The following is a 26618-nucleotide window of genomic DNA, read 5'->3' on the forward strand; positions in this document are numbered from 1 at the left end:
CTTTCTCAATCATGGTTTTCGAAAATCAATTAAAGTTTTTCAAAATGTTTTCAAAATCTTTTACTTAATTTTCGAAAATTACTTCTCCCCTTCTCACATCCTTCTATTTATGGACTAACACTATTCCTTAATGCACAATTCGAACTCCATCTTCTTTGATAAGTTCGAATTTTCTACTTCTGCCTTCTAATTTTCTTTTCCTCTGACACCTCAAGGAATCTCTATACTGTGACATAGAGGATTTCACATTTTCTTGTTCTCTTCTCTTTCTTATGAGCAGGAGCAAGGACAAAAGCATTCTTGTTGAGGCTGATCCTGAACCTGAAAGGACCTTGAAGCGAAAGCTAAGAGAAGCCAAGGCACAACTCTCTGTAGAGGACCTAACAGAAATCTTCAAAGAAGAAGAACCCATGGCAGCCGAAAACAACAACAATGCCAACAATGCAAGGAAGGTGCTGGGTGACTTTACTGCACCTACTCCTGACTTCTATGGGAGAAGCATCTCTATCCCTGCCATTGGAGCAAACAACTTTGAGCTTAAGCCTCAATTAGTTTCTCTAATGCAACAGAATTGCAAGTTCCATGGACTTCCATTGGAAGATCCTCATCAGTTTTTAGCTGAGTTCTTGCAAATCTGTGACACTGTCAAGACTAATGGGGTTGACCCTGAGGTCTACAGACTTATGCTATTCCCTTTTGCTGTAAGAGACAGAGCTAGAATATGGTTGGACTCACAACCTAAAGAAAGCCTGAACTCTTGGGAAAAGCTAGTCAATGCCTTCTTGGCAAAGTTCTTTCCACCTCAAAAATTGAGTAAGCTTAGAGTGGAAGTCCAAACCTTCAGACAGAAGGAAGGAGAATCCCTCTATGAAGCTTGGGAAAGATACAAACAATTAATCAGAAAGTGTCCCACTGATATGCTTTCTGAATGGAGCATCATTGGAATTTTCTATGATGGTCTCTCTGAACTATCCAAGATGTCTTTGGATAGCTCTGCTGGAGGATCTCTTCATCTAAAGAAGACGCCTACAGAAGCTCAAGAGCTCATTGAAATGGTTGCAAATAACCAATTCATGTACACTTCTGAAAGGAATCCTGTGAACAATGGGACTAATCAGAAGAAAGGAGTTCTTGAGATTGACACTCTGAATGCCATATTGGCTCAGAACAAAATATTGACTCAGCAAGTCAATATGATTTCTCAACGTCTGTCTGGAATGCAAAATGCACCAGGTAGTACTAAGGAAGCTTCATCTGAAGAAGAAGCTTATGATCCTGAGAACCCTTCAATGGAAGAGGTGAATTACATGGGAGACCCCTATGGAAACACCTATAATCCTTCATGGAGAAATCATCCAAATCTCTCATGGAAGGATCAACAGAGACCTCAACAAGGTTTCAACAATAATAATGGTGGAAGAAACAGGTTTAGCAATAGCAAGCCCTTTCCATCATCTTCTCAGCAACAGACAGAGAATCCTAAGCAGAACAACTCTGACTTAGCAACCATGGTCTCTGATCTAATCAAAACCACTCAAAGTTTCATGACTGAAACAAGGTCCTCCATTAGAAACTTGGAGGGATAAGTGGGTCAGCTGAGCAAGAAAATTACTGAACCCCCTCCTAGTACTCTTCCAAGCAATACAGAAAAAAATCCAAAAGGAGAGTGCAAAGCCATCAATATGGCCGAATTTGGAGAGGAGGAAGAGGCAGTGAACGCCACTGAGGAAGACCTCAATGGACGTCCACTGGCCTCCAATGAGTTCCCCAAAGAGGAACCATGGGAATCTGAGGCTCAAAATGAGACCATAGAAATTCCATTGGACTTACTTCTGCCATTCATGAGCTCTGATGAGTATTCTTTCTCTGAAGAGGATGAGTATGTCACTGAAGAGCAAGTTGCTAAATACCTTGGAGCAATCATGAAGCTAAATAAAAGTTATTTGGAAATGAGACTTGGGAGGATGAACCCCCTTTGCTCACCAAAGAACTGGATGACTTGTCTAGGCAGAAACTGCCTCAAAAGAGACAGGATCCTGGGAAGTTTTCAATACCTTGTACCATAGGCACCATGACCTTCAAGAAGGCCTTGTGTGACTTAGGGTCAAGTGTAAACCTCATGCCTCTCTCTGTAATGGAGAAGCTAGGGATCTTTGAGGTGCAAGCTGCAAAAATCTCACTAGAGATGGCGGACAACTCAAGAAAACAAGCTTATAGACTTGTAGAGGATGTTCTGGTAAAGGTTGAAGACCATTACATCCCTGCTGATTTCATAGTCCTAGAGACTGGGAAGTGCATGGATGAATCCATCATCCTTGGCAGACCCTTCCTAGCCACAGCAAAGGCTGTGATTGATGTTGATAGAGGAGAATTGATCATTCAAGTGAATGAAGAATCCTTTGTGTTTAAGGCTCAAGGATATCCCTCTGTCACCATGGAGAGGAAGCACGAAGAGCTTCTCTCAAAACAGAGCCAAACAGAGCCCCCACAGTCAAACTCTAAGTTTGGTGTTGGGAGGCCACAACCAAATTCTAAGTTTGGTGTTGAACCCCCACATTCAAACTCTAAGTTTGGTGTTGGGAGGTTCCAACATTGCTCTGAGCATCTGTGAGGCTCTATGAGAGCCCACTGTCAAGCTACTGATATTAAAGAAGCACTTGTTGGGAGGCAACCCAATGTTATATTTTATCTATTTTCCTTTGTTATTTTATGTTTTCTGTAGGTTGATGATCATGAGAAGTCACAAAATCAATTGAAAAAGCAAAAATAGAATAAAAAACAGAAAGAAAAACAGCACACCCTGGAGGAAGATCCTGCTGGCATTTAAACGCCAGTAAGGCTAGCAGATGGGCGTTTAACGCCCAGTCTGGCACCATTCTGGGCGTTTAACGCCAGAAAGGGGCACCAGACTGGCGTTAAACGCCAGTAAAGGGCAAGAACTTGGCGTTAAACGCCAGAAATGGGCACCAGCCCGGCGTTTAACGCCAGATTTGGCACAAAGAGCAATTTTGCTCGCCACTTGGTGCAGGGATGACTTTTCCTTGACACCTCAGGATCTGTGGACCCCACAGGATCCCCACCTACCCCACCACTCTCTCTCTTCTTCACCCATTCACCAATCACCTCAACTCCTCTTCCCCAAAAACCCTTCACCTATCAAATCCCATCTTTCTCTTCACCCTATATAAACCCATCTTCACTCCCTCATTTTCACACACCCTAAACACTACTTCTCCCCCTTTGGCCGAACCACAAAGCCATCTCCATCTCCTCTATTTCTTCTTCTACTCTCTTCTTTCTTCTTTTGCTCGAGGACGAGCAAACCTTTTAAGTTTGGTGTGGTAAAAGCATTGCTTTTTGTTTTTCCATAACCATTTATGGCATCCAAGGCCGGAGAAACCTCTAGAAAGAGGAAAGGGAAGGCAAAAGCTTTCACCTCCGAGTCATGGGAGATGGAGAGATTCATCTCAAGGGTGCATCAAGACCACTTCTATGAAGTTGTGGCCTTGAAGAAGGTGATCCCCGAGATCCCTTTCAAACTCAAAAAGGGTCAACTTTGATCAAAGGTTGGACCAAGTCCTCATAAACATTTGTGAAGAGGACGCTCAATGGAAGAGAAACTCAAGAGGGAAGCCGGTTCAACTGAGAAGGCATGACCTCAAGCCCATCACTAAGAAAAGGATGGAGCAAGCATGAGGAAATTCCTCCTCATAAAATCCCTGAGATGCCTCAAGGGATACACTTTCCTCCACAAAACTATTGGGAGCAAATCAACATCTCCCTAGGAGAATTGAGTCCAACATGGGACAACTAAGGGTGGAGCACCAAGAACATTCCATCCTCCTCCATGAGATAAGAGAAGATCAAAGAACCATGAGAGAGGAACAACAAAGACAAGGAAGAGACATTGAGGAGCTCAAGCACTCCATAAGACCTTCAAGAGGAAGAACAAGCCGCCATCACTAAGGTGGACCCGTTCTTTAATTTCCTTGTTCTTTATTTTTCTGTTTTTCGAAATTTTATGCTTATGTTTATCTATGTTTGTGTCTTGTGATCATTAGTGTCTTAGTGTCTACGCCTTAAAGTTATGAATGTCCTATGAATCCATCATCTTTCTTAAATGAAAACTGTTTTTATTACAAAAGAACAAGAAGTACAGGATTTCAAATTCATCTTTAAAACTAGCTTAATTAGTTTGATGTGGTGACAATACTTTTTGTTTTCTGAATGTATGCTTGAACAGTGCATATGTCTTTTGAATTTGTTGTTCATGAATGTTAAAATTGTTGGCTCTTGAAAGAATGATGAAAAAGGAGACATGTTACTGAGGATCTGAAAAATCATAAAAATGATTCTTGAAGCAAGAAAAAGCAGCGAATACAAAAAAAAATATATTCGAAAAAAAGAGGGAAAGAAAAAGAAAGAGAAAAAGAAAGAAAAAGAGAGAGAAAGAAAAAAATAAAGTTGTGATCCAAGGCAAGAAGAGTGTGCCTAAGAACCCTGGACACCTCTAATTGGGGACTCTAGCAAAGCTGAGTCACAATCTGAAAAGGTTCACCCAGTTATGTGTCTGTGGCATGTATGTATCCGGTGGTAATACTGGAAGACAGAGTGCTTTGGGCCATGGCCAAGACTCATAAAGTAGCTGTGTTCAAGAATCATCATACTTAACTAGGAGAATCAATAACACTATCTGGACTCTGAGTTCCTAGAGAAGCCAATCATTCTGAATTTCAAAGGATAAAGTGAGATGCCAAAACTGTTCAGAGGTAAAAAGCTACTAGTCCCGCTCATCTAATTGGAGCTAAGTTTCATTGATAATTTGGAGTCTATAGTATATTCTCTTCTTTTTATTTTGTTTGATTTTCAGTTGCTTGAGGACAAGCAACAATTTAAGTTTGGTGTTGTGATGAGCGGATAATTTGTACGCTTTTTGGCATTGTTTTTAGTATGTTTTTAGTATGATCTAGTTAGTTTTTAGTATATTTTTATTAGTTTTTAGTTAAAATTCACTTTTCTGGACTTTACTATGAGTTTGTGTGTTTTTCTGTGATTTCAGGTATTTTCTGGCTGAAATTGAGGGACCTGAGCAAAAATCTGATTTAGAGACTAAAAAGGACTGCAGATGCTGTTGGATTCTGACCTCCCTGCACTCGAAGCGGATTTTCTGGAGCTATAGAAGCCCAATTGGCGCGCTCTCAACGGCGTTGGAAAGTAGACATTCTGGGCTTTCCAGAAATATATGATAGTTCATACTTTGCCCAAGATTTGATGGCCCAAACCGGCGTTCAAAGTCACCCTCAGAATTTCCAGCGTTAAACGCCGGAACTGGCACAAGAATGGGAGTTAAACACCCAAACTGGCATAAAAGCTGGCGTTTAACTCCAAGAAGAGTCTCTACACGAAAATGCTTCAATGCTCAGCCCAAGCACACACCAAGTGGGCCCGGAAGTGGATTTTTATGTCATTTACTCATCTCTGTACACCCTAGGCTACTAGTTCTCTATATATAGGACTTTTTACTATTGTATTTGGAGCTTTTGATCATGTTTTTATGATTGAACCCTCTTTGGGAGGCTGGCCATTCGGCCATGCCTAGACCTTGTTCTTATGTATTTTCAACGGTGGAGTTTCTACACACCATAGATTAAGGTGTGGAGCTCTGCTGTACCTCGAGTATTAATGCAATTACTATTGTTCTTCTATTCAATTCCGCTTGTTCTTGTTCCAAGATATCACTTGTTCTTCAACTTGATGAATGTGATGATCCGTGACACTCATCATCATTCTCACCTATGAACGGGTGCCTGACAACCACCTCCGTTCTACCTTAGATTGGGTGAATATCTCTTGGATTCCTGATACACGATGCATGGTTGATCGCCTGACAACCGAGTGCTCGCCTGACAACCGAGCCAGCCATTCCGTGAGATCAGAGTCTTCGTGGTATAGGCTAGAACTGATGGCGGCATTCAAGAGAATCCGGAAGGTCTAACCTTGTCTGTGGTATTCTGAGTAGGATTCAATGATTGAATGACTGTGACGAGCTTCAAACTCCTGAAGGCGGGGCGTTAGTGACAGACGCAAAAGAATCATTGGATTCTATTCCGGCCTGATTGAGAACCGACAGATGGATAGCCGTGCCGTGACAGGGTGCGTTGAACATTTCCACTGAGAGGATGGGAGGTAGCCACTGACAACGGTGAAACCCTTGCATAAGCTTGCCATGGAAAGGAGTAAGAAGGATTGGATGAAGACAGTAGGAAAGCAGAGAGACGGAAGGGACAAGCATCTTCATACGCTTATCTGAAATTCCTACCAATGAATTACATAAGTATCTCTATCTTTATCTTTATGTTTTATTCGTATATCATCATTCATATCCATTTGAGTCTGCCTGACTAAGATTTACAAGGTGACCATAGCTTGCTTCATACCAACAATCTCTGTGGGATCGACCCTTACTCGCGTAAGGTTTATTACTTGGACGACCCAGTACACTTGCTGGTTAGTTGTGCGAAGTTGTGTTTATGCCATGGTATTGAACACCAAGTTTTTGGATTCATTACCGGGGATTATTTGATTTGTGAAAAGTATTGATCACAATTTCGTGCACCAGGTACTTGACTTCTCTGATGAAGCCAACTTCCAGGAGTGCCTGCACTTGTTCTTCTACTATTAGGGCTCATTCTGGGCCGAGCTTGCGTCTTCTTTGTTGTACAGGTCGGGATCCCGGATAAACCGAGAGTTTGTGGGACATAAGCTCGGGGTCTATCCCAGGCATGTCGGAGGCCTTCCAGGCGAAGGGGTCGGAGTTATCTCTTAGGAGCTTAGTCAATTCTTGTTTTAGGGTTTCCCCTAGGTTGGCTCCTATATGAGTATTTTTTCCTTCCTCTTTGCCGACCTGTACCTCCTCAGTTTTTCCTCCCGGTTGTGGTCGCAGCTCTTCTCTGGCCTTTGCACCGCCAAGCTCTATTGTGTGAACTTCTCTGCCTTTTCCTCTCAGATTTAGGCTTTCATTGTAGCATTTCCTTGCCAACCTTTGGTCTCCCCTTACCGTTGCTATCCCCGCTGAAGTCGGGAATTTCATGCAAAGGTGGGGAGTGGATACCACTGCTCCGAGTCGATTAAGGGTAGCTCTGCCGATTAAGGCATTATATGCTGACCCCACATCAATGACTATGAAGTCTATACTCAGAGTCTTTGATTTTTCCCCTTTTCCAAAGGTGGTGTGGAGGGGCAAAAATCCCAGTGGTTTTATTGGCGTGTCACCTAATCCATACAAGGTGTCGGGGTAGGCTCTTAATTCTTTCTCATCCAACCCTAGTTTGTCAAAAGTGGGCTTAAAAAGGATGTCCGCTGAGCTTCCTTGGTCTACTAGGGTTCTGTGGAGATGGGCATTTGCCAGGATCATAGTTATTACTACTGGATCATCGTGTCCAGGGATTATTCCTTGCCCATCTTCTTTTGTGAATGAAATGGTAGGGAGGTCGGATGACTCTTCTCCGACCTGGTAGACACTTTTGAGATGTCTTTTGCGAGAGGATTTGGTGAGTCTCCCTCCCGCGAACCCTCCTAAGATCATATGGATATGTATTTCTGGAGTCTGCGGCGGTGGGTCTCTTCTATCCATATCGTCTCGCTTTCTCTTTCCATGACCGTCCGACCTTTCTATGAGATATCTATCAAGCCGACCTTCTCTAGCCAGCTTTTCTATCACATTTTTAAGGTCGTAACAGTCGTTTGTGGAGTGACCATATGTTTTATGGTACTCACAGTAGTCGCTGCGGCTTCCCCCTTTTTTTATTTTTAATGGGTCTAGGGGGTGGCAGTCTTTCAGTGTTACAAATCTCTCTGTATACGTCCACTATAGACACTTTCAGAGGAGTATAAGAGTGGTATTTTCTTGGTCTCTCGAGACCGAGTTCCTCCTTTTTCTTGGTTTCCCTTTCCCTTTCCTTTGTTGAGGGAGGGAGTCCAGGTCGCCAACTCAGGTCTCTCAACTTAGCGTTTTCCTCCATATTGATGTACTTTTCAGCTCTTTCCTGTACATCACTTAGAGAAACGGGGTGTCTTTTAGATATGGACTGTGAGAAGGTGCCTTCTCTGAGTCCATTGACTAACCCCATTATGACTGCCTCTGTGGGCAGGTCTTGAATCTCTAAACATGCTTTGTTGAACCTTTCCATATAGGCTCATAAGGGTTCTCCGACCTCCTGTTTTATTCCCAAGAGGCTCGGTGCATGTTTCACTTTATCTTTCTGGATAGAGAACCTCATCAAAAACTTCCTTGAGAGGTCTTCAAAACTGGTGACCGACCTCGGGGGGAGGCTGTCGAACCACTTCATGGCTGCTTTCGATAGAGTAGTTGGGAAAGCTTTGCATCGTGTAGCGTCGGAAGCATCAACTAGGTACATCCGAGTTTTGAAATTGCTTAAGTGATGCTTCGGGTCCGTGGTTCCATCGTAGAGGTCCATATCGGGGCTTTTGAAGTTCTTCGGAACTTTTGCCCTCATTATGTCCTCGCTGAAAGGATCCTCCCCTCCCAGGGGCGGTTCTTCTCGCTCGTCACGGGAGTTGCGACCTTTGATGGAGGATTCTAACTTCAAGAGTTTTCTTTCTAACTCTTTTCATCGTTCTATCTCCTCTTTTAGGTTCTTTTCAGTCTCCTTTTGTCGCTCCCGTTCTTGTTCTAGCTGCTCCAGGCGACTGTGGACTAGTCCCATGAATTCAGTTGTATGGGATGGTCCCTCTTTCTCTGATTCGCGCCCTTCTGAAGAGTTCACCTTCGGATTTTTTACTCCGGAGGTACCTTCCCTGTGTTGATCATTGGTTCCCTGGTGGAGGGTCAAGTCTGCATCATTATTGCCTGTGTCCAGATTCTCTTGTTCAGAATCTGACTCCACATGACCCTCTTCGGGGGATCTGTCCGCCATCACTGGTTGATCCCTCGGGTCCCCGGCAACGGCGCCAATGTTACGGTGGGTAACCGGAGATTGATGGGCTGGATGGCGTCGGTTGGCCCAAATGTGTGAAGAGGAAGGATTCCGAATAGATCTGCAACTCGGGAGGCTCCGTCCGACTTGTTTGTGCAAAGAGATGGGGGTGGTACCTGCAAAGACACTCCGATGCCTAAGTTAGCAAGGGTGTGAGTAGGTCTAGAGAGTATTGGACTTAGAGATACCTGAGGGATGTCAGTGTATTTATAGTGGCGAACCAATAACCACCGTTGGAGTAGTGCCATATTTCTAGGGTGTTAACCGTCCCATTATCTTAGGGAGGTTAAGATATGGCTCGTGGAAGTGGTTAGAGAGATTCTAGGGGCAGTTACTCATTTGAATGAGTGTTTATCCGTCGGCTAATCTCGTGCCCGACTTCTTTAGAACAGGTCGTGGTGAGTACTGACTTCATAGGATGAAGATTGGTACTGGTGAGGCCCAACCCTTTGGATTAGGTCTTTTGCTTGATCCTGGGCCTTTATTATTGGGCCAGGGTATGAACAAGTAGATAATAAAAAATTAAAAATATTAAATAATGTGAATAATAAACATATTAGATGTTTAATTTATTAGATGTATAGATGATTATTTTAATATTAAAATTTAGATAAATAATTTAGTGTATAGTATAATTTTACTTTATTGAGTCAATTTTAAAATTTATTATTTACATTATTCACAAAAATTATTATCTACTTAGTCCATAACAATTAAATCCAGCCACAATACCACCCCTGATACGGAATACAAAATATTCACATGTAATTCGGAGTTTCTAAATGAAAAAAAATTATATTATTATGGTATGTTTTTATTCTAAAGATATAATACAGAATTTCTAAATCACTTCAAATATAATAAAGATATTACTGTATATTTTTATTCTAAAAATAAAAATAAGGGTGTTCAAAATTTGAAACAATTTAAATTAAATCACATATTCAATTTAATTTAAATCGACAATCAATTAAAATCACATTAACTTAGATGATTTAAATTTTTGGCAAAGCCCATAAAGAAAATCGAATTTTAAATATATTTTTTAAAAACGATCCAATTCAATTCAAATCGCACAATATAATATACTAATATTATTTTTTTATTATATTTAAAATTTTACTTATAATATATTTAATTTGTTATATATTTTTATCTTATTCATATATTATTATTATTTAGTAAATATTTTATAAATTCAAAATTTATTTATTTATTTTAATCAATTTTTAAATTTATTTTTATTGTTATATTATTGTTGATTTTTTAAAATATTAAAATTTGTTATCTCATTGTTAGTTATTTAAGATTTAATGTTAAAATTTTTTTTTTTTTTTGTGTCTAAACAAAATAAAAACACAAAGCAAATTAACTCAATTGAGTCTGAGTAAATAATTTGCTCAGGGTGTTTACTAGGAGAATTTCAAATGACATTACTTAGATTAACCAAAGCTCCATAGCGCGCTAACCAATCTGCAATTTTGTTCGCTTCACGACCAATTTATTCAAAATGGACGACTCATGGTCTAACCAGGAGCTCTTTAATCTTGGCAACTAGATTATAAATATCAAACATGCCACCATATGCACTGTATATATAGTGCAGAAGATGCAAGATATTCAAACAGTCAATTTCACGGACAATATATTTGATGTCACACTCTCAAATTAGAATAAGTCCTCTCCAAATAGCAAATAACTCACATCTAAAAATAGACCAAAAAAAATGCTACCCGAACAACTCATATTACCCAATAGCCATTAGAATCTCTAATTACACATCTAAAATCAGCCACTTGAAAATCAAAAACTAAACTAGCATCACAATTAATTTTAGAAAAATTAGCTGACGGAAGTTTTCAAAATATCTGATAATTTAAACATTGAAATAAAAAAGACTTCTTAGCATGCAATTCTATAAAATTAGTCATGATCTAGCATTTGCTACCACCTTGTAATCATCAAGAATCTTTGCATTAAAAATGTCATTGTATCTACTTCTCCACACCCACCACAATCCTACCCCAAGAATTGATTCATTGCCAGGCATAACCTTATACAGTCAAGACATAAGAGACCTTCCACCAATTGAATCAACTAAAAAATGATCTAACATTGCTAAATTAAAATGGATTTCTTGCCGTCTTCCAAACAATATTCCATAATTTCTAGAGCTTGAGTTAGACAACTACCACTTATAACAATGTGTTCGGTGGTCGGTTTCCGGACAGATCGGGTGGTAATTGAAGGGAGTGAGGACGCCTCAATCGCGGTTGTGCTGGATTCGGGTTTGCCGGGTAGTCGAGCACTTGTTGTGAAAGGAAAGAGGGGGGTGCCACCTGCAAAGACACTCCGACGCTCTAGTCAGCTAATGCGCAAGCGGGGAAATGATAGGTGGAAAAGGTGATGTACCTTGGGGGAAGGGCAGGTCCTTCCCCATTTATACCGTGTCAGAGGTGGGCCCCCTAAAGACAGGCCCACTTTCCTCGAAGCATCCTTACAGCTGCTGTGGAGAGCTGTCAAGGACGCGTGTCCGGGTCGCATAGTGGATCACACATGGCCGACCGATCGGGTCGGGTATTCAATGGGTCGGGTTGACCCGCGAGTTGCCTGGGCCAGGCCGTAACAGTGCCCCCACGCGCCAGTGGTAGTCCTGGGAACTATCAATGGCATGTCGTCTCGCTTTCGTTTGTTCTCGTCAGGTCGGCCGCACGTGGGAAGAATATGCCCCCAACGCGCGTGTCCCTTGGTTGCATAAGCAACCGTTTCATCGCATCGTTCCTTGCGCCGAGCATTAAATGCTCATAATGGGGTGAAAAAACCCTGTTGGCAAAGACTATTCTGCCCCCAGGTTTTTTGCGCTTCCTGGGAAGCAGTTTTTAAACAGTCAGTTTTATGCTTCTACATTTCTTCACACTTCCCATCTCTTCCTTTTTCCTTTTTCTTGCTACAAAATTTCAGAACGTCGTTGTGGTGCCCTCGCACATCCCTCCTGCATCCTTCTATACTTGCCATTTTCATCCTCCTTCCATCAATTCAGGTAATTCTTGAATTCTTTTCTTTTGTGCTTCGTTCTTGCATGTTTGTTGCTTGGTTTTTGTTGTTGTTATGTAGCCTTTTGATAGTGGTTAAATGTGTTAGGGGGGTATCATTCCAGGGTAGGTTTTTTCCTGAGCTTTTTACGTTTTAATTGTGTTTATCCTTAGTTGGGGAGTAGTGGGGGTAGTGTCTGTATTCAGCCTGAGCAACCGATCTCTTAGACTGACTGGATGGTCCCCCCATGTAGGTATGGCTCGCACGACCTCCCGGGCTTCCCCTTCTCCCGCGGCGTACGATCCCTACGCTTGGGTCGTTTCCGATGTGAAGGACTCGCCTAACCAAATGTGTGAGGAGGAGCTCACTGAGTTCCGACAAGCCGAGTACTTGTGCGGAGGGACCGATGAGGAAGCCAATTATGATGTCTTTGTCCCGGCTCCTTGATGAGCGGATAATTTGTACGCTTTTTGGCATTGTTTTTAGTATGTTTTTAGTATGATCTAGTTAGTTTTTAGTATATTTTTATTAGTTTTTAGTTAAAATTCACTTTTCTGGACTTTACTATGAGTTTGTGTATTTTTCTGTGATTTCAGGTATTTTCTGGCTGAAATTGAGGGACCTGAGCAAAAATCTGATTCAGAGACTAAAAAGGACTGCAGATGCTGTTGGATTCTGACCCCCCTACACTCGAAGCGGATTTTCTGGAGCTACAGAAGCCCAATTGGTGCGCTCTTAACGGCGTTGGAAAGTAGACATCCTGGGCTTTCCAGCAATATATGATAGTCCATACTTTGCCCAAGATTTGATGGCCCAAACCGGCGTTCAAAGTCACCCTCAGAATTCCCAGCGTTAAACGCCGGAACTGGCACAAGAATGGGAGTTAAACGCCCAAACTGGCATAAAAGCTGGCGTTTAACTCCAAGAAGAGTCTCTACACGAAAATGCTTCAATGCTCAGCCCAAGCACACACCAAGTGGGCCCGGAAGTAGATTTTTATGTCATTTACTCATCTCTGTACACCCTAGGCTACTAGTTCTCTATATATAGGACCTTTTACTATTGTATTGGGAAGCTTTTGATCATGTTTTTATGATTGAACCCTCTTTGGGAGGCTGGCCATTCGACCATGCCTAGACCTTGTTCTTATGTATTTTCAACGGTGGAGTTTCTACACACCATAGATTAAGGTGTGGAGCTCTGCTGTACCTCGAGTATTAATGCAATTACTATTGTTCTTCTATTCAATTCCGCTTGTTCTTGTTCCAAGATATCACTTGTTCTTCAACTTGATGAATGTGATGATCCGTGACACTCATCATCATTCTCACCTATGAACGTGTGCCTGACAACCACCTCCGTTCTACCTTAGATTGGGTGAATATCTCTTGGATTCCTGATACATGATGCATGGTTGATCGCCTGACAACCGAGTGCTCGCCTGACAACCGAGCCAGCCATTCCGTGAGATCAGAGTCTTCGTGGTATAGGCTAGAACTGATGGCGGCATTCAAGAGAATCCGGAAGGTCTAACCTTGTCTGTGGTATTCTGAGTAGGATTCAATGATTGAATGACTGTGACGAGCTTCAAACTCCTGAAGGCGGGGCGTTAGTGACAGACGCAAAAGAATCACTGGATTCTATTCCGGCCTGATTGAGAACCGACAGATGGATAGCCGTGCCGTGACAGGGTGCGTTGAACATTTCCACTGAGAGGATGGGAGGTAGCCACTGACAACGGTGAAACCCTTGCATAAGCTTGCCATGGAAAGGAGTAAGAAGGATTGGATGAAGACAGTAGGAAAGCAGAGAGACGGAAGGGACAAGTATCTTCATATGCTTATCTGAAATTCCTACCAATGAATTACATAAGTATCTCTATCTTTATCTTTATGTTTTATTCGTATATCATCACCCATATCCATTTGAGTTTGCCTGACTAAGATTTACAAGGTGACCATAGCTTGCTTCATACCAACAATCTCTGTGGGATCGACCCTTACTCGCATAAGGTTTATTACTTGGACGACCCAGTACACTTGCTGGTTAGTTGTGCGAAGTTGTGTTTATGCCATGGTGTTGAACACCAAGTTTTTGGATTCATCACCGGGGATTATTTGTGTTGTGAAAAGTATTGATCACAATTTCGCATACCAAGTTTTTGGCGCCGTTGCCGGGGATTGTTCGAGTATGGACAACTGACGGTTCATCTTGTTGCTTAGATTAGGTATTTTTTCTTCAGAGTTCTTAAGAATGAATTCTAGAGTTTCATGATGATCTGTTGAAATCTGGCTGGCTGTGAAGCCATGTCTAATTTCATTGGACCGAGGTTTCAACTTATCATCACAAGAGCTTGTTGATTTCTATCAATCTTGCTATTGGAGCAGTGATCTGCTAAGGCTTGGCTGGCCTTTGGCCATGTCTAGTGTTTTGGACCGAAGCTTTCTTTGAAAGCTTGGCTGGCTGTGAAGCCATGTCTAATTCCTGGACCGGAGTCTTAGACTAAACATTGCATGATTCCTGGAATTCTCATTAAGAATTTTGATACCTTCATTTTCTTTTTCCACTTAATTTTCGAAAAAGCACAAAAAAATTTTAGAAAATCATAAAATCCAAAAATTTCATGTTTGAGTCTAGAGTCTCATTGTAAGTTTGGTGTCAATTGCATGTTTCTGTTTTTCTTGCATTCATTCATGTGTCTTAGTGATCTTCAAGATGTTCTTGATGATTTCATTACTCTGATCTTTAATTCCTCTTGACTTGAGTGTTTATGTGTCTCATATGCATTCTCATTAGTGTCAGTAGTACACAAATTGCTAAGTTTGGTGTCTTGCATGCATTATTATTTGATTTTAGTTGCATATTGATTATTCCTCACTATTAAAAATCCAAAATTATTTTTAATTTGTGTCTTTTCAAGTCAATAATGCAGAGAATTGAAGATTCAGAACATACAGCAGAGGAATTATACAGAAAAAGCTGGGCGTTCAAAACGCCCAGTGAAGAAGGACAGACTGGCGTTTAAACGCCAGCCAGGGTGCCTGGTTGGGCGTTTAACGCCCAAAAGGGTAGAGTTTTGGGCGTTAAACGCCAGAATGTGCACCATTCTGGGCGTTTAACGCCAGGATGGCACAAGAGGGAAGATTTTGCTTTCAATGCAAATTTTTTCAAGTTTTCAAAATCTTTTCAAAATCAAATCTTTTTCAAATCATATCTTTTCAATCAAATCTTTTTCAAATTCAATTTCTTTCTATTTTCAAAGATACTTGCTATCAATTAATGATTTGATTCAACATTTCAAGTATGTTGCCTTTTTTGTTGAGAAAGGTTTAATGTTTGAATCATATCTTTTCTTGATAGCCAAGTCATTAATTTTCAAAGTCAAATTTTTTTTAAAATGTTTTTCAAATCATATCTTCTCAATCACATCTTTTTAAAACCAATCATATCTTCTTAACCACATCTTTTTCAAAATAACTTTCAATCAAATCTTTTTGATTTCTAATTTCAAATTCTTTTTCAAAAAAAAATCACTTGATTTCTTTCCCACTTTTATTTTCGAAAATCAATTAATGTTTTTCAAAATGTTTTCAAAATCTTTTACTTAATTTTCGAAAATTACTTCCCCTCTTCTCACATCCTTCTATTTATGGACTAACACTATTCCTTAATGCAAAATTCGAACTCCATCTTCTTTGATAAGTTCGAATTTTCTACTTCTGCCTTCTATTTTTCTTTTCCTCTGACACCTCAAGGAATCTCTATACTGTGACATAGAGGATTCCATATTTTCTTGTTCTCTTCTCTTTCTTATGAGCAGGAGCAAGGACAAAAGCATTCTTGTTGAGGCTGATCCTGAACCTGAAAGGACCTTGAAGCGAAAGCTAAGAGAAGCCAAGGCACAACTCTCTGTAGAGGACCTAACAGAAATCTTCAAAGAAGAAGAACCCATGGCAGCCGAAAATAACAACAATGCCAACAATGCAAGGAAGGTGCTGGGTGACTATACTGCACCTACTCCTGACTTCTATGGGAGAAGCATCTCTATCCCTGCCATTGGAGCAAACAACTTTGAGCTTAAGCCTCAATTAGTTTCTCTAATGCAACAGAATTGCAAGTTCCATGGACTTCCATTGGAAGATCCTCATCAGTTTTTAGCTGAGTTCTTGCAAATCTGTGACACTGTCAAGACTAATGGGGTTGACCCTGAGGTCTACAGACTTATGCTATTCCCTTTTGCTGTAAGAGACAGAGCTAGAATATGGTTGGACTCACAACCTAAAGAAAGCCTGAACTCTTGGGAAAAGCTAGTCAATGCCTTCTTGGCAAAGTTCTTTCCACCTCAAAAATTGAGTAAGCTTAGAGTGGAAGTCCAAACCTTCAGACAGAAGGAAGGAGAATCCCTCTATGAAGCTTGGGAAAGATACAAACAATTAATCAGAAAGTGTCCCACTGATATGCTTTCTGAATGGAGCATCATTGGAATTTTCTATGATGGTCTCTCTGAACTATCCAAGATGTCTTTGGATAGCTCTGCTGGAGGATCTCTTCATCTGAAGAAGACGCCTACAGAAGCTCAAGAACTAATTGAAATGGTTGCAAATAACCAATTCATGTACACTTCTGAAAGAAATCCCGTGAACAGTGGGACAAATCAGAAGAAAGGAGTTCTTGAGATTGATACTCTGAATGCCATATTGGCTCAGAACAAAATATTGACTCAGCAAGTCAATATGATTTCTCAAAGTCTGTCTGGAACGCAAAATGCACCAAGCAGTACTAAGGAAGCTTCATCTGAAGAAGAAGCTTATGATCCTGAGAACCCTTCAATGGAAGAGGTGAATTACATGGGAGAACCCTATGGAAACACCTATAATCCTTCATGGAGAAATCATCCAAATCTCTCATGGAAAGATCAACAGAGACCTCAACAAGGTTTCAATAACAATAATGGTGGAAGAAACAGGTTTAGCAATAGCAAGCCTTTTCCATCATTTTCTCAGCAACAGACAGAGAGTTCTAAGCAGAATACCTCTGACTTAGCAACCATGGTCTCTGATCTAATCAAAACCACTCAAAGTTTTATGACTGAAACAAGGTCCTCCATTAGAAATTTGGAGGCACAAGTGGGTCAGCTGAGCAAGAAAATTACTGAACTCCCTCCTAGTACTCTTCCAAGCAATACAGAAGAAAATCCAAAAGGAGAGTGCAAAGCCATCAACATGGCCGAATTTGGAGAGGAGGAAGAGGCAGTGAACGCCACTGAGGAAGACCTCAATGGACGTCCACTGGCCTCCAATGAGTTCCCCAAAGAGGAACCATGGGAATCTGAGGCTCAAAATGAGACCATAGAGATTCCATTGGACTTACTTCTGCCATTCATGAGCTCTGATGAGTATTCTTCCTCTGAAGAGGATGAGTATGTCACTGAAGAGCAAGTTGCTAAATACCTTGGAGCAATCATGAAGCTAAATGACAAGTTATTTGGAAATGAGACTTGGGAGGATGAACCCCCTTTGCTCACCAAGGAACTGGATGACTTGTCTAGGCAGAAACTGCCTCAAAAGAGACAGGATCCTGGGAAGTTTTCAATACCTTGTACCATAGGCACCATGACCTTCAAGAAGGTCTTGTGTGACTTAGGGTCAAGTGTAAACCTCATGCCTCTCTCTGTAATGGAGAAGTTAGGGATCTTTGAGGTGCAAGCTGCAAAAATCTCACTAGAGATGGCAGACAATTCAAGAAAACAAGCCTATGGACTTGTAGAGGATGTTCTGGTAAAAGTTGAAGACCATTACATCCCTGCTGATTTCATAGTCCTAGAGACTGGGAAGTGCATGGATGAATCCATCATCCTTGGCAGACCCTTCCTAGCCACAGCAAGGGCTGTGATTGATGTTGATAGAGGAGAATTGATCATTCAAGTGAATGAAGAATCCTTTGTGTTTAAGGCTCAAGGATATCCCTCTGTCATCATGGAGAGGAGGCATGAAGAGCTTCTCTCAAAACAGAGCCACACAGAGCCCCCACAGTCAAAATCTAAGTTTGGTGTTGGGAGGCCACAACCAACTTCTAAGTTTGGTGTTGAACCCCCACATTCAAACTCTAAGTTTGGTGTTGGGAGGTTCCAACATTTCTTTGAGTATTTCTGAGGCTCCATGAGAGCCCTCTGTCAAGCTACTGACATTAAAGAAGCGCTTGTTGGGAGGCAACCCAATGTTATATTTTATCTATTTTCCTTTGTTATTTTATGTTCTTTTGTAGGTTGATGATCATGAGAAGTCACAAAATCAATTGAAAAAGCAAAAACAGAATGAAAAACAGAAAGAAAAATAGCACACCCTGGAGGAGAGCGTGCTGGCGTTTAAACGCCAGTAAGGCTAGCAGATGGGCGTTTAACGCCCAGTCTGGCACCATTCTGGGCGTTTAAGCCAGAAAGAGGCACCAGACTGGCGTTAAACGCCAGTAAAGGGTAAGAAATTGGCATTAAACGCCAGAAATGGGAACTAGCCCGGCGTTTAACGCCAGAATTGGCACAAAGAGCAATTTTGCTCGCCACTTGGTGCAGGGATGACTTTTCCTTGACACCTCAGGATCTGTGGACCCCACAGGTTCCCTACCTACCCCACCACTCTCTCTCTCTCTTCTTCACCCATTCACCAATCACCTCAACACCTCTTCCCCAAAAACCCTTCACCTATCAAATCCCATCTTTCTCTTCACCACTCACATCCACCCTTCATAAAACCCCACCTACCCCACCATTCAAATCCAAACCACTTCCCCTCCCAAACCCACCCATACATGACCGAACCATAACCCTCCCCCTACTCCTATATAAACCCTTCTTCCCTCCTTCATTTTCACACAACCTAAACACTACTTCTCCCCCTTTTGGCCGAACCACAAGGCCATCTCCATCTCCTCTATTTCTTCTTCTTCTACTCTCTTCTTTCTTCTTTTGCTCGAGGACGAGCAAACCTTTTAAGTTTGGTGTGGTAAAAGCATTGCTTTTTGTTTTTCCATAACCATTTATGGCATCCAAGGCCGGAGAAACCTCTAGAAAGAGGAAAGGGAAGGCAAAAGCTTCCACCTCCGAGTCATGGGAGATGGAGAGATTCATCTCAAGGGTGCATCAAGACCACTTCTATGAAGTTGTGGCCTTGAAGAAAGTGATCCCCGAGGTCCCTTTCAAACTCAAAAAGAGTGAATAATGTAAGGTTGGCATTCAACTTGCCCATGATGCAAGGAGATGAACACCCTTACACTAGAAGGGTCAACTTTGATCAAAGGTTGGACCAAGTCCTCACAGTCGTTTGTGAAGAGGGCGCCCAATGGAAGAGAGATTCAAGAGGAAAGTCAGTTCAATTGAGAAGGCATGACCTCAAACCCGTGGCTAGGGGATGGTTGGAGTTTATCCAACGCTCAATCATTCCCACTAGCAACCGGTCCGAAGTTACTATAGACCGGGCTATCATGATTCATAGCATCATGATTGGAGAAGAAATAGAAGTTCATGAGGTGATATCCCAAGAACTTTATAAGGTGGCGGACAAGTCCTCTACCTTGGCAAGGTTAGCCTTTCCTCATCTCATTTGTCACCTCTGTTATTCAGTTGGAGTTGACATAGAGGGAGACATCCCCATTGATGAGGACAAGCCCATCACTAAGAAGAGGATGGAGCAAACAAGAGACCCCTCTCATCATCAAATCCCTGAGATGCCTCAAGGGATGCACTTTCCTCCACAAAACTATTGGGAGCAACTAAACACCTCCCTAGGAGAATTGAGTTCCAACATGGGACAACTAAGGGTGGAGCACCAAGAACACTCTATTCTCCTCCATGAAATTAGAGAAGATCAAAGAATCATAAGAGAGGAGCAACAAAGACAAGGAAGAGACATTGAGGAGCTCAAGCACTCCATAGGATCTCCAAGAGGAAGAACAAGCCGCCATCACTAAGGTGGACCCGTTCTTTAATTTCCTTGTTCTTTATTTTCCTGTTTTTCGAATTTTAGTGCTTATGTTTGTCTATGTTTGTGTCTTGTGATCATTAGTGTCTTAGTGTCTATGCCTTAAAGTTATGAATGTCCTATGAATCCATCACCTCTCTTAAATAAAAAAATGATCTTAATTGAAAAAGAGTAGAATTGCATGAATTCTGAATTTTATAACAGTTTAATTATTTTGATGTGGTGGCAATACTTTTGTTTTCTGAATGTATGTTTAAACAGTGCATATGTCTTTTAAATTTGTGGTTCATGAATATTGGCTCTTGAAAGAATGATGAAAAAGGAGACATGTTACTGAGGATCTGAAAAATCATAAAAATGATTCTTGAAGCAAGAAAAAAGTAGTGAATACAAAAAAAAATATATATTTTCGAAAAAAAAAGAGAAAAAGAAAAAGAAAGAAAAAGAGAGAAAAAGAAAGAAATAAAGTTGTGATCCAAGGCAAAAAGAGTGTGCTTAAGAACCCTGGACACCTCTAGTTGGGGACTCTAGCAAAGCTGAGTCACAATCTGAAAGGGTTCACCCAATTATGTGTCTGTGGCATGTATGTATCCGGTGGTAATACTGGAAGACAGAGTGCTTTGGGCCACGGCCAAGACTCAATAAGTAGCTGTGTTCAAGAATCATCATACTTAACTAGGAGAATCAATGACACTATCTGGATTCTGAGTTCCTAAAGAAGCCAATCATTCTGAATTTCAAAGGATAGAGTGAGATGCCAAAACTGTTCAGAGGCAAAAAGCTAAAAGCCCCGCTCATCTAATTAATACTGATCTTCATAGATGTTTTTGGAATTCATTGCATATTCTCTTCTTTTTATCTTGTTTGATTTTCAGTTGCTTGAGGACAAGCAACAATTTAAGTTTGGTGTTGTGATGAGCGGATAATTTGTACGCTTTTTGGCATTGTTTTTAGTATGTTTTTAGTATGATCTAGTTAGTTTTTAGTATATTTTTATTAGTTTTTAGTTAAAATTCACTTTTCTGGACTTTACTATGAGTTTGTGTGTTTTTCTGTGATTTCAGGTATTTTCTGGCTGAAATTGAGGGACCTGAGCAAAAATCTGATTCAGAGACTAAAAAGGACTGCAGATGCTGTTGGATTCTGACCTCCCTGCACTCGAAGCGGATTTTCTGGAGCTACAGAAGCCCAATTGGCGCGCTCTCAACGGCGTTGAAAAGTAGACATCCTGGGCTTTCCAGAAATATATGATAGTCCATACTTTGCTCAAGATTTGATGGCCCAAACCGGCGTTCAAAGTCACCCTCAGAATTCCCAGCGTTAAACGCCGGAACTGGCACAAGAATGGGAGTTAAACGCCCAAACTGGCATAAAAGCTGGCGTTTAACTCCAAGAAGAGTCTCTACACGAAAATGCTTCAATGCTCAGCCCAAGCACACACCAAGTGGGCCCGGAAGTGGATTTTTATGTCATTTACTCATCTCTGTACACCCTAGGCTACTAGTTCTCTATATATAGGACCTTTTACTATTGTATTGGGAAGCTTTTGATCATGTTTTTATGATTGAACCCTCTTTGGGAGGCTGGCCATTCGGCCATGCCTAGACCTTGTTCTTATGTATTTTCAACGGTGGAGTTTCTACACACAATAGATTAAGGTGTGGAGCTCTGCTGTACCTCGAGTAGTAATGCAATTACTATTGTTCTTCTATTCAATTCCGCTTGTTCTTGTTCCAAGATATCACTTGTTCTTCAACTTGATGAATGTGATGATCCGTGACACTCATCATCATTCTCACCTATGAACGTGTGCCTGACAACCACCTCCGTTCTACCTTAGATTGGGTGAATATCTCTTGGATTCCTGATACACGATGCATGGTTGATCGCCTGACAACCGAGTGCTCGCCTGACAACCGAGCCAGCCATTCCGTGAGATCAGAGTCTTCGTGGTATAGGCTAGAACTGATGGCGGCATTCAAGAGAATCCGGAAGGTCTAACCTTGTCTGTGGTATTCTGAGTAGGATTCAATGATTGAATGACTGTGACGAGCTTCAAACTCCTGAAGGCGGGGCGTTAGTGACAGACACAAAAGAATCACTGGATTCTATTCCGGCCTGATTGAGAACCGACAGATGGATAGCCGTGCCGTGACAGGGTGCGTTGAACATTTCCACTGAGAGGATGGGAGGTAGCCACTGACAACGGTGAAACCCTTGCATAAGCTTGCCATGGAAAGGAGTAAGAAGGATTGGATGAAGACAGTAGGAAAGCAGAGAGACGGAAGGGACAAGCATCTTCATACGCTTATTTGAAATTCCTACCAATGAATTACATAAGTATCTCTATCTTTATCTTTATGTTTTATTCGTATATCATCACCCATATCCATTTGAGTTTGCCTGACTAAGATTTACAAGGTGACCATAGCTTGCTTCATACCAACAATCTCTGTGGGATCGACCCTTACTCGCGTAAGGTTTATTACTTGGACGACCCAGTACACTTGCTGGTTAGTTGTGCGAAGTTGTGTTTATGCCATGGTGTTGAACACCAAGTTTTTGGATTCATCACCGGGGATTATTTGTGTTGTGAAAAGTATTGATCACAATTTCGCATACCACTCCTCACGAGCGATTGTACGAGATCAATCTCCACCATCCCCGAGTTGCCGATTGGATTTGGTTCTACAAATCCATGTTTACTCAATTTGGGGTTCGTATTCCGTTTTCCGCCTTCCAAATGGCGCTTTTAAGCCGTGTTTCCGTGGAGCCGTCGCAGTTGCATCCGAACAGCTGGGCCTCAATCCGCTGTTTCGAGATGGTTTGTGAATACCTTGAGCTGCCGGTGTCTGTAGATGTTTTTCTTTTCTTCTTCAATCTTACAAACCCTTCGAAGGAGGGGAAACATAAAAAGGGGTTCATGTCCTTCTGGTCTGCCCAAGGTCGGAGGATTTTTGGTTTGTTTGAGGACTCCTATCATGGGTTTAAGGACAAATATTTCAAGGTCCGCCCTGTCAAAGGTCGTCATCCCTTTTGGTTGTCGTTGGAGGGGGTACGCCTTATTCCGACCTATTGGAGTTTCGGGGCGGGGTCCAATGCCTTCGTTAAGGTAACCTATAAGGGCATGTCTGCGGTGGATAGGAAGATTGCCGATGTGTTGATGGCAGTCTTCGGGAGGAATCATGTGAATCCTCACCTCCTCATGGGTGATCGGGAGGCCGGTCGTAATTATATTTGTGAGAAGCCTCTACTTGTCTTACCTCTTATCTTCTTGCTTTTGTTAACAACTTGTTGTGACTAACCAACTTCGCTTGCTTTTTTACAGTGGGGATGTCTGCCGAGATAACGGGACTCCCTAACTTGTTCCAAACTTTCCTGTGTGCTAGTGACGACGAGGGAGGTAATGAGAAATCTGCTGCTGAGAAGTCTGCTGCTCCCCCGGAGGACAAGGCTGCTACCGAGCAAGGGGCCGTGGTCGACGAGACCGGCACCTCGGCCCAAGCTGCCCAAACCGAAGGCGACAAGGCGGTTCATGTTTCCCCCTTCCGCGAGGTGATCGGCACTGGGGGTTCGACGTCTAACCCTGATGCCGATGACGATGTGGAAGAGGTCCCTAGCCTCAAGAGGAAGAGGAAGACGTCGTCCAGTCCTGAGGGGGTTCTTACTGTCATGGAGAGGAATTTTGATGCCGGAAACTTCATAGATTCCCAGCTGATTCCTGGTACTGAGGAGCATTTTCATGAGTCATCCCTCGCCGGGCAGGCGAGGTGGATGTACCGTACCCTTTTACGCGGCGCCGTGATAGCTCGGAAGGGCGAGTTCGAGCTATCTGGGATGGAGTCCCTTCGTAGAAGGTTGGAATCTGCTGGGAAGGCTAACAACGAGCTTAAAAGTGAAGTTGAGACTCTCCGAGAGCAGCTGACCCAATCAAATGAGAAGCTTGATGCCGCCGAGAAGAAAGCTACTGCTGCCGAGAAGAAAGCCACCACCGCTGAGAAGAAGTTGGAAGAGTCAGACGCCACGGTTTCTCGTCTTGTCGACCGCGAAATGGCTTTAGAAAGTCAGGTCGGCGCGGCGCAGAAACGGGTGGCCGAAATCGAGAAGGAGAAGCAAACCGTGGAGGCCGAACTGGCAACATGGAAAGCAAAGTATAAAGACGTCGTCAAGCAAGGGAAGGGTGCGATTTTGGCGACCGAGGAGGCTCTTAAAGCTCAGGTCAAAATTGTTGCTCCCGAGTTTGACACGTCGGCGATCGGCGTTTTCAAGGTCATCAAAGACGGCAAAATTGTTGACGTCCCCAAGAAATGAATTCTGTCTAAAACTTTTTTGGTTTAGCCGTTTTATTTTGGCTTTTGTGAACAATTTGACTTTTTAGTCGTTTGCCCGCTTTATCGTAGTTAACTCTTTCTTATTCGTCTGGTTGTGTTATCGTTTCTATTAACCGTTGTTGGTTTATAGCTGTCATTTATATTAACGAGTCGTGGTCTTTTGTGTAGTCATTTGTTGTCGCAGTAGTTGACGGGCTCCCGGGGTGATCAGTCCTGGGGCCGCGCATCGTTGTCGGTTGTGATAGAACGAGTTGTCTGGAAAAAAGGGGAACAAGACAAAAGAGAGAAAATTTGCACAAGTATATCTTATTCGGTAATTGCATAAAGGACCCATAGGTCATTATGGAAAGTTCAAATCCGCAAATTAACCACTTAGCTCGATTTGTCGGCGTGTCGCCCCGTGCGTTAGGAGTAGAACCTTCTCAAGTTGTTCGCGTTCCATGTTCTTGGGACTTCCTTACCATTAAGCCTTTCTAACTTGAAAGCACCTTTACCCATCACTTTTTTTATTCTATAGGGGTCTTCCCAGTTCGCCGCTAGCTTGCCTGCTCCAGGGGTCAGTGGGCCGATGTCGTTTCGCCTTAGGACGAGATCGTTCGGCTCGAATTCCCTTTTGAGCACTTTGGTGTTGTAGCGCAGGGCCATTCTTTGTTTTAGCGCTGTCTCTGTCAAATGGGCCATTTCTCTGGCTTCATCTATTAGGTCCTTTTCCACAGCTTCCTCCACTCCTTTCAAAAGTAGTCGGGGGCTCGGTTCCCCGATCTCTACGGGTATTACCGCATCCAACCCATATGTTAGCCGGAAGGGAGTCTCCTTAGTGGAGGACTGTTCGGTTGTTCGGTAAGACCAGAGAACCGAGGCTAGTTCGTCGGCCCAAGCACCCTTTTTATTATCCAATCGCTTCTTCAGCCCTGAAAGGATAATCTTGTTGGCAGACTCCACCTGTCCGTTTGTCTGGGGGTGTTCTACCAAGGAGAACCTTTGTCTTATACCCAGGCCGTTGAGGAATTTCGTGAACTTCTTGTCGGTAAACTGCGTGCCGTTGTCCGAGATGACAACTTCTGGAATCCCGAATCGCGTTATCACCTGCCTCCACATGAATTTCTTGCAATTGGATGAGGATATGCTAGCTAGTGGTTCGGCTTCTATCCATTTGGTGTAGTAGTCAATGGCGACTATGAGGTACTTGACTTGCCCAGGACCGACTGGAAAGGGTCCCAAGAGGTCGACTCCCCATTGAGAGAATGGCCGGGAGGACGTTAGCAGGCTCAACTCGGAGGCCGGTGCCCTGTGGAAATTGGTGTTCTCTTGACATTTCACACATTTTTTGACGAACTCATTGGAGTCTGCCATCATTGACGGCCAATAGTATCCGGCTCGAATTAATTTTCTTGCTAGGGCCTTGCCTCCTATGTGGTGTCCGCAGCAGCCTTCATGGACTTCCCTGAGGACGTAGTCCGTTTGGTCGGGGTGTAAGCACTTCAGTAGGGGCTGGTTGAGCCCTTTCTTGAATAGCTGTCCTTGGATGACGGCGTATTTGGCTGCTTCCCTTCTCAGTTTCGCCGCGTCCTTTTCGTCGTCAGGGAGTTTGCCATTTTCTAGGAAGCTGGTGATGGGGTCTAGCCATGAAGAGCCCAGCCTTGACACGTGCAAGGTGACCGCTGGTTCTCTTGTCATACCTTGGATGAGAGACCGGTTGCCTTCTCCCGGTTTAGTGCTGGCCAACTTTGATAGGAGGTCTACCCGTGTGTTCCTTTCTCTAGGCACGTGGTGGACCGTGACCTCCTCAAATTTTTTGCTTAAGTTTTTGACTTTTTCCAAGTACTTTTGCAATAGCGAGTCTTTGGCTTGGTAGCTCCCGTTTACCTGGGAGGTGACGACTTGAGAATCGCTGCATATTTCCAGCCTTGTTGCTCCGACTTCCGCTGCTAGGGTTAAGCCCCCTATAAGGGCTTCGTATTCTGCCTGGTTGTTCGAAATGGGAAATTCGAACCTCATCGACTGCTCGTATACGACTCCAACCGGGCTTTCCAGGATGATCCCGGCACCCCCAAACGTCTGGTTGGAGGCTCCGTCCACGTGGAGCTTCCACCGTGTGCTCGTTTCTTCGGTTGGATCCCCCGTTACTTCTACTAGAAAATATGCCATCGCCTGTGCCTTGATGGCTTGCCGGGGTTCGTATCGTATGTCGTATTGGGAGAGTTCGATGGACCAAGTCATCATTCTTCCCGCCAAGTCGGGTTTTTGAAGTACTTGCCAGATTCCCTGGTCCGTTCTTACGACAA

The 26618-nt window shown here is 42.7% G+C and overlaps 1 protein-coding gene and 2 non-coding genes across 3 annotated transcripts; all 3 read right to left on the reverse strand.

The window, feature by feature from the left end:
- Positions 1 to 815: 815 nt before the first annotated feature.
- LOC112793340 (small nucleolar RNA R71) lies at positions 816 to 923 on the reverse strand. Its single transcript, XR_003198038.1, has one exon. It is a non-coding gene; the product is annotated as a small nucleolar RNA R71 (small nucleolar RNA).
- A 15461-nt stretch (positions 924 to 16384) lies between these two features.
- On the reverse strand, positions 16385 to 16492 carry LOC112793341 (small nucleolar RNA R71). Its single transcript, XR_003198039.1, has one exon. It is a non-coding gene; the product is annotated as a small nucleolar RNA R71 (small nucleolar RNA).
- A 7978-nt stretch (positions 16493 to 24470) lies between these two features.
- On the reverse strand, positions 24471 to 26553 carry LOC112781591 (uncharacterized). Its single transcript, XM_025824552.1, has 3 exons — positions 25540 to 26553; positions 24752 to 25419; positions 24471 to 24588 (listed from the first exon to the last, which is right to left on the reverse strand). Exons 1-3 carry the CDS (start codon positions 26551 to 26553, stop codon positions 24471 to 24473), a joined length of 1800 nt encoding a protein of 599 aa, XP_025680337.1.
- Positions 26554 to 26618: the final 65 nt, after the last annotated feature.

This window comes from Arachis hypogaea, chromosome 3 (genome assembly GCF_003086295.3).
Source record: "Arachis hypogaea cultivar Tifrunner chromosome 3, arahy.Tifrunner.gnm2.J5K5, whole genome shotgun sequence".
Taxonomy (NCBI): domain Eukaryota; kingdom Viridiplantae; phylum Streptophyta; class Magnoliopsida; order Fabales; family Fabaceae; genus Arachis; species Arachis hypogaea.

Bases quoted from the DNA above. Each gene is read 5' to 3' on its own strand.
- LOC112781591 (XM_025824552.1), bottom strand. From the start codon at position 26,553: ATGACTTGGTCCATCGAACTCTCCCAATACGACATACGATACGAACCC. The intron at 25,420-25,539 runs GTCGGTCCTGGG...ATGTGGAGGCAG, and splicing joins ACCTCTTGGGACCCTTTCCA to GTGATAACGCGATTCGGGAT. The intron at 24,589-24,751 runs GTTCTACTCCTA...CCTTTTTTCCAG, and splicing joins AACGCGAACAACTTGAGAAG to ACAACTCGTTCTATCACAAC.